At 49.0% G+C, this 16,462-nt stretch overlaps 2 protein-coding genes across 5 annotated transcripts in view; one reads left to right on the top strand and one right to left on the bottom strand.

The window, feature by feature from the left end:
- LOC144096614 (glutathione S-transferase 3, mitochondrial-like) overlaps window positions 1-9,296 on the bottom strand; it is a 36,787-nt gene extending 27,491 nt beyond the window's left edge. Inside the window, exon 1 of the mRNA XM_077629431.1 lies at window positions 9,154-9,296. The gene's annotated coding sequence lies outside the window, so the exon portion shown is untranslated. The remainder of the gene's footprint in view (window positions 1-9,153) is intronic.
- A 183-nt stretch (window positions 9,297-9,479) lies between these two features.
- The window catches only part of LOC144096613 (WD repeat and coiled-coil-containing protein-like), a 45,054-nt gene continuing 38,071 nt past the window's right edge, over window positions 9,480-16,462 (top strand). For all 4 annotated transcript variants that reach the window (XM_077629429.1, XM_077629427.1, XM_077629426.1 and 1 more), the window contains exons 1-2: window positions 9,480-9,658; window positions 10,480-10,615. In XM_077629429.1, the coding sequence (XP_077485555.1) occupies window positions 9,604-9,658; window positions 10,480-10,615 (191 nt within the window). In that variant the 5' untranslated portion in view covers window positions 9,480-9,603. The remainder of the gene's footprint in view (window positions 9,659-10,479; window positions 10,616-16,462) is intronic.

Below are 16,462 nucleotides of genomic sequence, written 5' to 3'. Positions count from 1 at the left end.
AAAAGTCCTCTGAATCTCAAAAAATGTTCCTTTCTATGCTGACTATACAGCACACGAAATTTCTTTGTAGTTGGTGAGCCCGGCGCGGTGACTCAGTGGCTTTGGCGTCCGGCTACCGATCCCAAGGTGGCGAGTTCGATACCGGCCGCGTCGGCCACACTATTGCGAAGGAGGCGAAATGAAAAAAGGCCTCAGTGCTGTGCGTTGACAAGCGCACGTTAAAGGGACACTGAGGAGAACCCTATCAAAATTTTTTTGTTAGCAATATCTGATAGTTCGGCATTTCATGGCTTTGTTGCCGCTTGTCCGGGAGCGAAAGATGCATTTATTTCAAAGAAATTTGGATTCGAAGTTGAAAAAGTTTTTCCCGCCGCTCCGATTCAAACTCGAGAACTCTTGTGACGACACGGAGAACTCTTATGACGACACAGAACGGAGTGACGTGAAACGTGCCGTAAACGGAGACTCCGTGATTTCTGCAGGGTAGCGGTGCGGTGCGCTACCTTCCTTTGCAAGCCTCAGAGATTCGTGACCTCCATGAAGTAAGGAAAATTCCTCCATGGTGGCGCCTCTTGTCCTAGGAAGTCATCACGCTTGTACTTGCGAGATTGGCCTGTGGCGGCGATACCTGTATTTTGGTTCTTGCTATTTTCTACATTACAAGAGCTTTGTTTTCTGGAAGAGTGGCGTTTTTGTGATCAGGAGCTGGTATTCTATGGATACACGCCAACTTCAATTTCTCCTCAGTGTCCCTTTAAAGAGCCCCGCGTAGACTAAATTAGTCCGCAGTCTCCCCTCCCCCCTCCCCTCTACGCCGTCTCTCCTAGCACATGTGTCGCTGCGGGACGTTAAACTAACAGTTTATCATTCCCAATCAAGAGGTGGTGAACACTGCGTGTTTGGACCTCATGATCCCGTACAGTAGACCCATGTTACATCACTGGTTAACTATCCGGCACTAAAGTCTCCTGCTTAAATTCCTGGAGATAATTTTTTGATCAGGCGCCAACATTCGTGTCGCCCACTGGCAACTCACCTTTGGCATCACTGAAACATCATGAATGATACCAGAAAACGCGCCAGCTAAAATGTATAATTTATGAGCTATACCGCTGAACTATAACCCGACGATCTCCATACAATCACGGCCTGCACTTGAAGATACGTCATACCTTGAACGGCGGTCATCTTCAGTCGATTTCTTCACAATTAAACTCGTTGGCCCCAAAACCGGTAGTAAAAAGGTACTTCATCACAACATACGAGCACAATCGTTCCTTCATGGGTTTTTTTAGGAATATTCTACAGCTTTCCAAGGAATTTAAACATTGAACGAAGCAGCGAATCCCTAACCTAATTTATTTATAGACCGACATTGTGCCACTTTAGGGGCATCCTGTCGCTTGCAGAGCTTTCACCATACTGAACTGCTGCTGTCTCAACGTGCATAGACAAGTTGCGCAACTCGGACACTAGCAGGGTAGACAGCTTACCGGACATCCCTCGTACTACACGCCGCGGTGGCCAGTCGCGGTCAGCGAAGCGCTACACATCGAGTGGCACGCTGGCAGCCACGTCTGCTATCACCTCCACCCCCGTTGCAAGCAGAGTTCAATGGACAGAATTGAGAAAGCGGAGAAAGAGCGATTAAAACGTGTCATCCTCCCCGACGATGCACTATAGTTTAATTGCACAAGAAGCGCACAAAGTTTGCTGCGTTCTAGGGTCAGACGATATACCGGGTGTCCCACCTAACTTGAGCCAAGGGTTAAAAAATAAGTTATCAGAGGCAGGCGAGTGAAACCAATTGCATATTGGTGACAGCCATCTTGCGCACCACAGGCAATTTTTTGCAAAAGTGCGTAGATCCGTTACCTCATCGAAGTCCTGCGCCTCTGGATGTCTTACAGGAAAGACAGTGTCCGCTTCATTGACTGGAGACGGGGGTCTATAACTTTCGCCCCAATGGTACAAACGACTATGTACACTAACACGCTAGAGACGTCACCGAAACTCTCTGGACGCCCCGAGAACCCAACACATGGCTACTCGAGGAAACAGTCTGCTACTCCAGAAAAGAACAGGATCACGGTACGGTGTGGTCAAATACGGCGTGACTCGCAGCCCCTTTACACGAACAAAAGTAGAAATACATCAAGTGGATCTTCGTCCCGACATCACTCTCCGGATGGCAGTCAAATGATAAGCAGGTGGCCCTCTCAAAAATGTACAGCTTTTGTCGAAAGCACAGTGTTGACCTGCAGCGAAGTGAATGTCCCTATAAAGCTCCGTGTAGCGGATCATTCAAAACACAAGTCAAGCAGGAAGCTTGTCTGCATCCAGAAGAAACCTTCTGCTAGCATTTCAAGGTCCTTCGGTCTTTTAATAGTGCCGCAATGGCTCTATTATGGGGCTGAAGCGAAAAGCCTTTGGCCTTAAGACTTTTGACCAAGACTGTGTACATGTGATCCGGGTAGATGGCCATGTTGGAGCAAATAGTGGGAATTGCGAAGCGTGCAGTCATAACTCCATGGCGCCCGCTTTGGTCGCTGTTACGAACTACACTCATTGACCAAACACCGATTTTCCTTTTTTTTTTCGTTCGCGTCATCCCCTTTTGACGCCGTGACAACGGTCGTTCTCTATATTCATAGATATCTGTGAGTCATCATACCATTCTTGGCGCAGTGGTGCCGCTGTTAAGCGATGCGCCACTGCCCTGCGATGGTTGGGGCTTGTGCGACCCAGGTGCGAGCAACCTCTAGCGACCAATCATTCACTGAACTGACACCTGCCACGGTGGGCAGTGTGCTCACAAGCCTATAGGCAGGGTTTCACTCTTTCTCCGCGACATGTACCCTCTAATGCTCACGCATTAAAAATAACACAGCTCCCATGTGACAGCGCGTGACACACGCCTGGGCCGGGCCCTACCGTGGGGCAGACTTTGGCGTGCTCGATACATAAATAGAAAATGGAAACGGCTTCAGGAAGGTACTGGCTTGCGGAGGCCGGTCGTGTTACGTAACGCTGCCTGCCGTTTCTTTTTTTCTTTCTTTTCTGGAGCGACGCTATCTCACGGTTTCTGAGGTGTCTCGATACGGTCAAATTTCAGCGGGGCCGCTCAAGACGAGCAGGGAATATATGGATCTGAGCCAAACCGGGGGTTATTTCATCCCCGTGCCCAATAGCGTGCCTAGTTATTATGAGGGCGTCCGTATATATGCTGGTGACAGCCGTTGTTCGGCAGGGAGAGGACATTTTCGTTTTCGAGAACTGCTTGCACCCCTGGCGTGGAGACGAAATTGGACTGAAGAAAGTGGAAGATCTCGTGGTCCTGACAGCCGAAACTGCGACCTTCCGGAAAAATATATCGCTGCCGCCAAACTAAGCAGGTGCAACAAAACGGCGTAGTTGTCATCACCCACCTCGGAGGCGGAATACATCGAGGCTTCTATGTAGGCCCAAAGCCCCTGGAGGGGCTTCAGGGGTATCGTGCCTAGGGCGCCCTCGTGTGGGCGAGGCGAAGAAGTTAGAAAGAAGTTTGTAAATTGTGAGTTCAAACGTCCCGAAGCGACACACGGGCTATGAGGGATGCCGTAGGGCACCGGAATAATTTAGACCACCTGGGTTCTTAACGGGGGCTGACATCGCACAGAATACGGGCCGTTTTCTTTTTTCTGTCTACGGCGAAATATGGCCGCCGAGGCAGGGATCGAGCCCGCGTCCTTGAGAACAGCAGCCGAACGCCAAATCCGCTGCGCCACTGCGTCGGGTGAAGTTATGAGTCGGGGAGTTTAATGCACCCGGTTACTTTTCTTCACAACTCAGCAGGCGGGGCCCTTACGCCGTGGATCTGCGGCACGCTGAGGCACGCGGGATTAGGCCCATACACGCGCTGGTTCTGCGTGGCGTCTGTGTCTGTGCCGTCAAGCCATGCGCAGTTTCACACTTGCGTTCTGTCTGTTCTGACTCCAGTGGAGAGTGTGCAGGGAAGGCGACATCCCACACAGCACAACACGCGTTCTGAACTTACTTTGGCACCGGCCGCGGTGGCTCAGTGGTTAGCGCGCTCGGCCACTGATCGGGAGATCCTGGGTTCGAACCCGACCGCGGCCGCTGCGTTTTTATGGAGGCAAAACGCTAAGGCGCCCGTGTGCTGTGCGATGTCAGTGCACATTAAAGATCCCCCGATGGTCGAAATTATTCCGGAGCTCTCCACAACAGCACCTTTTTCCTTTGTACTTTTAGTCCCTCCTTTATCCATTCCCTTATGGCGCGGTTCAAGTGTCCGCCGATATATGAGACAGATACTGCGCCATTTCCTTTCCCCAAAAACCAATTATTATTACTTCAGCAAAAATTTTTAACCACATTCTTAAAGAAAAAAATGCCAAAGTATTTAGAAGCTGGCGCAACCACCAATTTTCAAAACGACCTCCCAAATTTTAGAAGCGGGCCCGTTACAGAAAATGAAGCAAGATGGATTAGTGGAGATTTGTTGGAGGATTATTGGAGGTTAAGTGGATTTGCAGGGTTCGTAGGTGGAAAATTAAGGGTGAAGAGCAGACGGGTTAGTATTATGTTAGTATAATACTAACCCAAGAATCCAATGGAAGGTACTGAAATATTCTAGTCCCCAGACTTAAATATTTGGCGGTGCTGATGACGCCAAGATCCTTTCGACCAATCACGGAATTTCGTTACGGTTTCAACAACAGCCTAAGTTCTGTCGCATTAAAACCCTTTACGAAGAGATTTCGCGGCAGTACAGAGTAGAGCAGCCCCAAGGAAGAGAGGCCACGTTGGGATTATGGAAATGCATGGTACACGCGGATGAGGCCTCTCCCCGGTTTGGACTACCTTCAGCTGCAGCCTCCACCCAGCTGCATGGAACTGCGGCGGTCAACGGCGCACCACCGGTTGACGTCTCAAAAGCTCCGGTGGGGTGAGCGCACACCTGCAATTTCACTAACACGGCAGAAACCGTAAACTTGACTCGCGGCGCGAAATCCGAGGCCGTGGAGCCGCGGCGATTTGACGAAACGAAAGCCGTTGTGCCGATAGAAGCCGACGGTCCGCTGAAACGCCGCAACTATCCTCCAAAGTCTCCGCCTGAAACATTACTGAACCAAATATTTAGTGCGGCCGACGTGGGCGGTAAACGACGGATCGCAAACCCCGCAGAGATAGCTTATAACTGCACGCCCAAAATCGTTATACAATGCGTTTTCGGCGCGTCTTTTCTCCGGGCTGCATTAGTCGCCGACGTCTCATAACAGTCTCCCAGCCGAGTTTTATGATGTAGCACTTCCGGCCGTCCCCTAATAACGGGGCTGAATGAAATGTCCGCCCACATTTCGTCGGCATAGTCTTCGTCTGAGAAACGCTACAGTGGGCATCACCAACGATCCGGTACTGTGAAGACGCCGCCGCCGTTGGCATGGCGTATCTGTCTTTGCCCATTCGTTCGCCTCCTGGTCTGGCTTCTAGAAACCTACACCACGATGCAGGCATAAGTTGCGCGCTTGTGTAGGGCGCACCTCCAGTCACTGTCTCGCGTGGTCTACGAGTCCACGCCAACGCTTTCATACTTCCGCGTGCGCCACGAGCCACCTTTTCCTCGAGACTCTTGCGGACAGCATCTGAAACTTCCGCGGAACGCAGCTTCACTGAGCGCCGCGGGAAATCATTTGCCTGATTCCGAAGCCCGCGCAGACAGCAGAGCCGTGATGGTCAGGCGGCCACGGCGCTGTGCTTCTGCGCGCGTGGTCGTTTGTTGAGCGCCCACCAGACATGAGCGGGGCTGCACAACAGTGCGAACCCCGCGAAGAACCAACAGGGACCATCGCGCTACATCCAGCGCGCACTAGATTTCGCCAGGCGGTCGCACTGGGTCCGCAGTCTGTGGATAGCAGGGTTTCTAGCAGCCTTTGGGACGGCAGCCCCGCTCAGTTCGCTGCCGGACAAAGGCGCATCTTTCGCTGATCACCCGAGTGCAAACGAGGCACACACTGCGACCGCTCCGCCGCGTAGTCGGTTAACGGAAAACATAAAATTGCCACTTGCAAAATGCAGCTGAAAAAAAAAAATGCAGGGGAGACTTAAGCTACGCCTTAAGGGTATCCGGTAGTATGCGGAATTGGTTAACTCTTGACTTGGCGTTCCTAGCTCGCTGGGAGTCCACGTACCCCTCCTGGCGCAGTATAGTGCAGCGGATAAGCGATGCGCCACTTCCCCTGCGATGGCAGGTGCTCCCAGCACTCGGCATTGTGCGGCCCAGGTTGCTCTTCCCGAGCTACCTGTCATTAATTTAACTGCCACCTGCCACGATCGGCAGTTTGCTCACTGTCTGCTGGGCCGGCTGTGATGACGCCGCAAAGTCACGTGACCTAGGCGGCCCGCCTGCCTCCCAGGTTGCTCTCTGGGCACCACCCGCCAGAGTCACGCTCGTGATTTTTCGCTCACAACGCCGGATTTCCTGGGTAACGGGGCCTTTAACGCTATCGCGTTAAAAATCCATGCCTGTCCTCAGTGCCCCCCGTTCGCACACGCGCGGAGTCGGAAAATGGAAGTTAACTGCCGCTCAATGCTTTTCCTGTCTTTTTCCGCTGCTGCATTTGACGAGCGGGTGGAAGGGGCGAGTGCACGTGGAGGAGGCGGCCAGCCAGCGCAGCGGGCCAAGGACAGCCCGCTTTCGGCCTCTCCCCTCGCGACGACTGCCCGGCAGGGAATGTCATCACGATTCGCGTCCTTGGGCTGACGATGCCCACTTTGGCGGAACCGCGGCCGCCCGCGATCCGCGTTTTCCTCGTCGACGGCACGCGCATACGATACACAAAGCGACGCCTTGACGGCTACATATCAGGCCGCTCGGGCAACACCGTTGGCGGGCGCACAACTACAGGTGTCGCCGTGGACGCTATCAACCGTGCAAGCAAGTTGACCCACGATGGCACTTGAGCGGTTATACAGCGACTGGCGTTGAAGCTAATGGCACGCTGCACCGAGAAAGAAATTTTAATTTTCTGGGGACTAACTGCATCGGCCCCCATTTTCTCGAAAAAAAATTTCACAATAAATGCGTCGTGCCACTACAGCACCGTGCCCCGCCACCCCCAACTGACCCCTCCAAGAGGTCCATTTGTAAACATATCTGCCCACCTTGCAGTCGTTACATACGCTACAGAGTTGCCCATGTTGGTGACAGCGTAGAGCTCCTATATATAGGAGGACATAAAATAAGGCCAGATGGTTCGTAGTGGACGCTGTTACAGCGGCGCGAAAGACTTGCCCTTTCTTCTTCGTCCATCGTCTTTTGATGGTGAGTACGCCGTAGAGCTATCGCTGTCCCGTCCTCGCCTCGGAGGGTGGCCAGAAGACACTATATTTTTTTGCTTTTCTGCCCGAGCCTTAGGAACAGCTGTTTTCCCACGACATTGCGTACGTGAGTTAGAGAGACTTTAATACTAAATGGTGCTCCCAATTATTTATTTTTTTTGGGGGGGGGGGGGGGGGGGGGGGGGGGGGGAGGGAGGGCAGGAGGATTTAGAGCGAGCTAGCGATTATATGCCATCTACAAATGTAATTAATAATTAATGCGTCAGTCCCCAAGGAATAAAAAATTGCAGAAGAAAAACTAACAAATATTACAAATCATGTTTCCGCCACCGTTAAAGTTTGGTAACTAAGATTATGTCGCATAAAGTTGCACAGTGCTTCCTCAGCGTGCGGCGATACGCAAGGTGGCTACATAGCGATTGCAAGTTGCGTCAGCCAATTGCTACATAACGATTGGAAGTTGCACGTATCGTTTCGTTCCATTCCTGACATTCTGCGCTTTGTTCTTTTTTGCTTGTTTTTTAGACCTTTGCGATATGCTAAACGCTAGCCGACAGTAGCTGCGGCCACACCTGAAACAACAGCCGCATTGCAACACATGCGGCGAGCGCTCCCTCGCCAGGCTACAGGTCTAGAGCACTGTACTACAGGTACAGTCGGGGATAAAAATCTCGACCGCGTGTTCCTCAAACGAAGCTCATAGCTCTGCTATTAGCCAGCGGCTGTGGAGACCACCTTTGTGGAGATGAAAGAACAAAAGACTGCCTTTCACCTCCACAAGTGTGGTCTCCAGCCGCAGGATAATAGCTGAGCTTTGGGCTTCGTTTGAGGAACACGTGGTCGAGAGACTTTTGTCCCCGACTGTACATGTACGAGCGCGCCCTTTTTTAAAAACGGTAGAAAACGGGATGGGCTCTCAACGTGAGCTCGACATGCGGCGTATGTGGCCCAGCAACATGGAACAATCTACGCACCGCACTTAACAGATGAGCAGCAGCTATAGCTGTTGAAGAAAAAAAAATGGAACTAAAGTTCGAAGTCTTAAAAACTTAAAAGAGCTTAAAAGCTCAAACAATTAAAACATAAATAAAAACACTTTCTGCCCCAAGTGGACGTCTCGAAATAGACGTAAAGTGCGGTCAAGCCAGTGGTTGGACGGTTCCACCAAAACCAGATTAGCTGAACGAAAACCGTCGACGTTCGCGAAGCGCAGTTTTTTCTCTGTGGGATTAACACGGTGGAGTAATCGCAAGTTCGAAGCAAAGGTTACAACAGCATTGGCCCACGAATAAAAAGAATCGGCGATCCCAGAACAAGCATTTTACGCACTAGTCGTTCGAGATCGATTTACGTCATCGTTACATATCGGCACCCCATTGCTTACAGAGAATGCCTGCACAACTGATGATATCTGACACTCGAGGGAAAAGCCTGGTTTCAACGCAATGCAGCAGAAATCAGGAGAGTGACGACTTCACTCGGCTGCGATAAACACTCGGAGATAATACCGCTTCTACGCAGCTACTGTTACATGCTATCAAGAAAGAATCGTGCAAATTCGAAAGGCGCACCGGTTCATTGCTGCTTTAAAGCTATGATGCACGAGGTGAGACGACAGAACTCCGCAAAACACACCGCTATGGCTCCCGTCCCTGCGTGGATGACCACGCCGTTTTCAAAACCACGCACGCGTTCCCGAACACGACGCCTGTGGCCACGCCTCCTCATCCGACCAATGCATGCAGGATCTCGCCCGGGCATCGGTCGAGTAAAGCGTGCCGCTCAGGAGTGGCGATGATGGGGCACACTCACCTACTAGCGGTCGCAGTGAAATGGAATTTGGAGATGAGCCGATCGGATGGCCGTCTGTATCGCGGCAGCTCGTGATGCGAGAAATAAATGAAGACGCGATAACGCTGATGACGCTGATGAGCTGACGTCGTTACCTACTAGGGGCGCCACCTTACATCTGTGCTGACCAATTCGGAATAAAATATATATATTATAACAAATAAACAACATAAATATTTGTTTTGCAAAAATAGCAGTTTATTTAAGCTTTATGTGAGAACTTTGGACGCCAGTGCGTGTGTCGTTTATAAAAAGCAGCTTTTTTGACGCGACATCTGGCGGCCAGCGCGGGAACCGGTGACAAGCATCCCAGTGGGACTGCGGACTGCGGTCCTTCCGGATTTTGGAGTTTTTTAATCGCTTCGATCGTGCGATGTGTGGACGAGGAATGTGACCCCGGCCCAAGGAAGGATGGAGCTGTCGCGCTGTAGGATCAGGCGCACCGGATGCAATGCCCTGAGAAGCTGTTAGTACTTTTCCTTCGCCGTACCGCACGCCCGCGGCCCCGAGCGCGCGCGCGGTCGCATTGCGTATGTCTTTCTAATCGGTTTTCGTTCGGCTGGCCTCCCATCCGCCCGCGGCTGTCAAAAGCGCGCCGCCGCCGCGCTCACATGCCGCCCCGATCCAGCGTGCACGACCTTTACCGTGCATGCACGCAAAGCTGGATCGGTGGTCTGGGCCCGGCCTTCGGGCATCTGCGCGGCTCGGGGAGGAAACCGAAAGGAAAAAAATGCAGAGAAGCTGGAACGGCGCGAGTAGTAGAACGGCGCCCGGAGCTCATCTCCGCGCGGATGGGACGGGCCGCTAGGCGACTCCATTGAAGCGGTCGCGTCTGTCTAGCGTATCTTGCGAATTTGCTTGCTCAAACCGCTAATTCCGAGCGCAACGCTGGCGAGTGCTTGCGCTCGCGGCGTCGGTGACGCGCAGCGCGCGATCCGCGACCATAGGAGAGGGCGGAGCAGCCCACACCTTGCGGTGCGAGATCGCGGCCGCCGCCGGAGCGACCACGGCGGACCGCGCGCGGTGCCGTGAGCTGTGCACGCCCGCCGTTGCGAAACAGCGCTCGGCCATCTCGACGGTGGCGGCCGCTTTCTCGGGACCGCATCTTTCGCTTCTCCCCGCGGCTTCCGAGCGCGCGAGGGAAGAGAGTGTTACGTCGCGACCTTTCCATATATACATGCGCTGGCTCCAACGGCGCTAGCGCGTACACGCGCTGCACTTTTGTCGGCTTGTTTCATCGATTTCTTTTCCCTTCTTTTCTTTCCCCCGTCGCCCACAAACCGCCAGGTTTCTACTGCACCGTGGGTCTAATCTGGGCGGACGGCGACTGCGTTTTCATAACTCCACTGCAGCCGCCCAAGAATTCGTCGACCAGTCACCACCAAGTCCACTTCTGCCGTCACCAGGTGCTCGGCTTGTTCAGGCGAGTGACCCAATTCCTTCTTCCTGGCCGCACGTGAGTTGGCGCACACATGCTCGCGAGGCTGCATGCAGATCCGCGGGTGCCTTAGAAAGCTCGCATCGCCGTTTTCCGTGTTTCTGACAGAAGCGCGCCCCTTCTTTCCGATGCCGTGCAGTGCGCGCGATCGGCGAGCACTCAGGCTACGGCACTTCCGTTCGCGTTTGGCTGCATGCGCGCACATTGGCACGCGTGCACGTACTGAATTATTTATGGGCCAGTTTTTACCCCCAGTGCGCTATGAAAGAACCTCAGGGATGCTTCCAGCTATTTGATGCCCTTCTTCTTTATTTCCAGCTTTGTACGCGGATCGATATCTGAAATCGCATATCGATGACCGTTCGTGCGTGAGCCCGCGGACGTGTTATCGCGGTGCGTTCTGCTCAAAGAGGGTGCTGGTCGGTGGAGGCTGGCGGATGAAGAGAGTGTCGCAATGTCGATATCGGATGCGAGTTTCTTTAAATATCGTGATCCAGTGCGAAGCACATGCGTCGTTCCATCCACGACCGTGAAAACCGAGGCGGCGGCTTTGCAGAAAGCGTGCTTCCCCGCAGTACAATTAGTAGTGCGGGAAAGTGTCTTTTCAGTGCATGGATCGTTGCCTCTCTTGCGCCGTTCTAAATTTTGCGCGCACTTTTGAAGTTGTTACGTTGAACACTGAAAGGATAAACCTGGCGATGAACTTTCGCGCGTAAAAGCAATGCTTTCCTGCCCCGAAGCGCTTCACCCTCTAGGCCTAAACTTTATTTTGACGATATCCTGTGTAAAGAAATCCTAGCTTGCATGCAGCTAGTGCATTCTGCGTGAGATTGTATTATATGACACTGTTGAGTGTTCAGCATTTCTATATTTTCTTTTTCTTTTGCTCTGGGCACCGGGCTGTGGTGTGAAGCGAACTAACATTTTAACGCCGGAGGGTGAAAAACGAAATACGTGCATATGCTTCGCTCTTTGCACACGTACGCGTACTCTGTTCGTGTAACACCCTAGAGTTGCCGCAAATGCGCACAAATAATATGAAAACATTCCCACACGTCGAGAAAAAAGTTTATTCTCATTTGCCAGCTAGCGTTTAGGAGAACATTACTCCCACTTCCATAGTGTGTCAAAATCGTGCGTGCATACATGTTATACCAGGCTTCTGTGCATATTATGTATGCTGCATATAGTTCGCACAACAGCTTAGGGAAATGCTTGAGATTAAATGCCATTAAGATGTGACATTGATCACACGGTAGACCTATTGCCTAGCTTTAAGTTTATTTGTGACACAGGTTTATTTATTTTTGTTTGAGAATTACATATGCTTGATATCTTACATCTATAACCTCACTAAAATGTCTGACTGGTGATGTAATCTGAAGTCATACATCGACAGCACATTTAAGTTATGAACTAAACGTGTGAATGCATGCAAATGGCTGCACTGTTATTGGCTAGCTAATTCAAGCTTTGATTACGGTGTCAGACTCAAAAGTTAACATCATTGCAATGTACGCTACAGGTCGTAAGCTAGTGCACCAGTTTAAGAACTTCATTTTCATTTTTCTTTTCATGCTGAAGTTGACCTTTGATAAATGCTTTCATTGTTCATGCATTCAGATTTGAGATGCAAAACTCCATTTATTTAATTTTAGCTCAAAGTTTTTTGTCATTCCATGTTCCCGTATCTCACAGTGCTGCCATTGAGTTAGAAAATTTTTATAAATGGATTCATATTTTGATTTTAATTCTCTTGTCTTGCATGTATTGCAGTGCCTCTATAATATAAGGTCAAGGTAGCCCAGTAAACCAGATATGTGTCTGTGAACGTTTGACTGCCACTGTATCATATATACTTGTGTAATACATTATTTTCAAGCTTACCACAGCAGTATTCTACAGTGTGTTTAATGCTTAGTTAAGCATAGTTGAAGAGCCTTATGTAATGTTGTCTAGAAGCAACATGTAACTTTTGGGACACAAACTTCTCCATATCCAACCTTGGCTTTTGCTGAGCTCAAAATCTTAGAACACACGTCAGACTCTGAGTCCTTTTTTACACTTCGTGGAAGGCTTGTACATGAACGAAATGACACCAACAGTCACTACCTTACTTGCTCTCTGCTGACCAGCACTGCTGTCCAGTCAAGCCAGGGGCTTACTGGTGATATAAATTCCACACACAACTAACCAATTGACTGCTTTAGGTTAAAACCAGTATTTACCCTTTAAGCATATTTCATAGTAATGTTTAATGCTTGCTCTGAATGCCTGCTTAACCTATTGTTCAAGCTAGCAAAAGATACTGCTGCATGGCACGAGTCATTTAGACCGTGTTATTAGCGAGTAGCGAGTCACAATTAACTGATAAGCCTCTTTTCACCTCATTATGTTGAACAGCGGTACTATTCAATAACCATTGGTTGTGCCGCTTTGACACCAGTGCTAGATGATGTTATAAGCAGAGACTTGTTTCTTTGACCATGCAGAAGATGGCTGCAGGATTTGAGAGCTATAGTCATGAGCTTTTTGAGAATTCATTGAAGCTTGAAGAGCCACGGCTCCTGCTAAGCTGTAGGTCGGCTTATATTACGGATATAAGAAAGCTGCAATAAGTATGCTTATAACTCCCAAGCAGGGACCTTAGAAAAGCACCAGTTGCACTAATGGAAAGCTAGAACATGCAGCTACAAGTATTAGGTTCCTTTAATAATGGTGTGACGCAAGGTTACGTTTTTCACACCACATGGTGGCATAGTTAAATCATATTTTAAATGCACAAACGGACTAATGCCCTGGGTTTGGCTAAATGGCTGCTTATGTAGATCTGCTGTGCCATAATGCATTATTTGAATTATTGGTAGCTGTCTTTATAGGTCTGTGGGGCAACCATAGCAGGTGTGTGTAATAACCAAGGCCTCAGACTATTGCTTGGAATATTGGAGGGACTTGTATAGTTGTGAACTTGCCTGTATGTCACACTGAACAAAATTAACATACAGCATGTGAATAGCTATGCTTGCAAGGCTCAGTCTTCAATCTTTCTCACATGAAATCACGTTTATAACTAGGTATATAGTTTTGTTGATTCCTTGAGTTTTCATATGTATATAAGCGGCTGATTATTTTTAAGTTCTGCTGTGTTAAAAGATATAACTAGTTAGTGCATTACGAGAAACACTAATTTTGTAAGTGCTCTTACTCTGGATGGAAGCTTCAAACTAGTTCTGAGTCATTTATACGGCACTTGTTGGCCATGCACATATTTAATCCACAGCTAAGTTTAGTTTTCATCTACCGTAAGGCATGCATTAGAAGAGTGCAAGTTTGAATAAGCTGCCAGCAGCTTAGTTTGAACTGTGCTTGCGTCTTTACAGGGAGCTCGCAGCAAAGAAAATGTGGAATATATATATATTTGTAAATTAAAATGAAAATGAATAAAGGAGCAATAGGCCCAAAAAAAAAAAACTTGGGGGCCTTCTTAACGACATTCTTTAAGAAGGTAATGCCATAACATTTAGGTTGCCTGCTATGAAGTCTACAATGAGCGTGTAATGTTCTTCTTTTGATTTTCCTACCGTAAGGCCAGTTCGAACAAATTCCATTGCCCTTTTATAGTATGCATGAGTCATCACCTTCTAGAATGTTCCAATACCTTCTATTGGATTGTCACGTGGAATTATATCATTCAAACGCAATAATGCACTTGAATGCACCCACTAATCCTCACTAATGCGCTTTAATCTATTTTGTGGGGTGGAAATACTTCTTTGGAATTTTTGCGGGTGAACGAACTTCCAAATTTCGGGGGTCCTCAGATTTTCAAATTTGGCGATGCCTCATGATTTATCCCCTGTAGTCAACTGGCGTTGATGATGTCATGACCATTTCAACCCCATGCTAGATCGCAGGGAGTCATTATACCACTACTGTATTTATTTATTAATACCTCAAAGGTCCCGATGTGGGACTTTACATCATCATCACCCTGACTACGCCCACTGCAGGCAAAGACCTCTCCCATGTCTCTCCAATTAACCCTGTCCTTTGCCAGCTGCACCCACCGTATGCCTGCAAACTTCTTATAATCTCATCCACCCACCTAACTTAAATTTCTACTGCCCCTTGCTACGTTTGCCTTCCCCTGAAATCCACTCCGTCACCCTTAAGGACCAGCGGGTATCTTGCCTTCGCATTACATGCCCTGCCCAAGCCCATTTCTTCCTCTTGATTTCTACTAGGATGTCATTAACCCACGTTTGTTCCCTCACCCACTCTGCCCGCTTCCGGTCTCTTAACGTTACACCTATCATTTTCCTTTCCATGGCTCGCTGCGTTGTCCTTAACTTACGCTGAACCATTTTTGTTAGCCTCCATGTTACTGCTCCGTAAGTGAGTACCAGTAATATACAGCTGTTGTACACTTGCTCTTGAGGGATATTGGTAAACTACTCATCATGATATAAGAGAACCTGCCCATATGGCACTCCACCTCATTCTTATTCTTCTAGATAGGTGGCTCTTTTAAACACAGCCACCGGTTGAACTTGTGAAATGCAGGTTGCTCTTTCCAAACTCCTGTAGGGCTCATGTACAGTGTCATGGGGGCAGGTGGCAATTGTATTGAATTTATTTGAATTAATTTCATTGCCACATGCCACAGGAACAGGTAGCCCAGTGGGCAGGCTACCTACCAAGTGCCATGGTGTCCAAGCTGTGGTAAGGTCACAAAGCATCGTGACCTCTCTCAACCAATCATTAATTTAACTGCCCACCTGCCAGTGTGGGCTGGTCTTGGTGACGTCACAAGGTCACATGACCTCTGTCGACCAGTCGGGGGATTTTGTGACAGAAAAGCGGGTAATTTTTTGTATGACAGCAGCCTAAATGCTGTCACATTATTATTTTGGAAATAGCTCGCACGAGGCCAAAACTCACGGTGCTGTTTTCATAGATAATTTGCACAAGCCTGTTGCCATCGAATAATTTAAAGGGCCATGCAGTATGGAGCAGTGTAAGTGATGTTTTAATTGCAGTTCAAATGCTGGGTTGAGGCTGTTCAAACAGTGGGGTTAGTTCTAAACGCTCTTCCACTACTACAAATCAGCAGTTAATTTTTTCTGTTTGACAGTAGCTGTTACACTGGTGAAATAGCATAAACAGCGATTGTGACATTAGTGAACACCGGCCCATAATTTTCTTACACAGTGATCATTTTCACTTGCCAGCAGTGTTACTAGTGTCAGAGCAATGCAGTCATCTTCTCAATTGCTATTTATGTTGTCGTGCGGGTGAAATAGTGTACGTGCAGGAATGACTTATTTTAGGCACGAAAGGAAGTGTGTTATAGGTAGCTTTCTCAGGTAATCACCAGCTGCTTCTTCAGGACTTAATCATGCACTGTCAAATGCAGTGCCATGAATCCCACATTTCTTGTTTGCTTTCCAGCATGCTGCGCACTTTTTTATTACGTCTAGCTACAAATACACTTGTGACAAATACACTTGTGTCTGACACTTATGTGGTATCTCCCTGGCTGGCATCTTGCACTTATTGATATATTTTTTTTTTAAGTTATATCCAGTTATTATCCTCCACCACATCAGCTGGCTTGTCCTGGTGGTGACAGGAGCATTGCACCTCTTAAGCCAGTAATTAAAAGCTAGAAGGAATGGAATTGAAATACTGTGATGACATTATATTAGCTGTGCTATCCCTTTTAGAAGTCAGTCCACCTGTGTCACTTCTCAAGTGTCAGGTGTCACTTCTAGCCGCATCTGCGTTACGATGCTTCTCGAGTCTTGCGGCGCGTTCTTCTGGTGTCTCTTG

This window comes from Amblyomma americanum, chromosome 7, assembly GCF_052857255.1.
Source record: "Amblyomma americanum isolate KBUSLIRL-KWMA chromosome 7, ASM5285725v1, whole genome shotgun sequence".
Lineage (NCBI taxonomy): Eukaryota > Metazoa > Arthropoda > Arachnida > Ixodida > Ixodidae > Amblyomma > Amblyomma americanum.
Note: the sequence above shows the minus strand (reverse complement) of the source record. Positions and strands in the feature narration are given on the sequence as shown.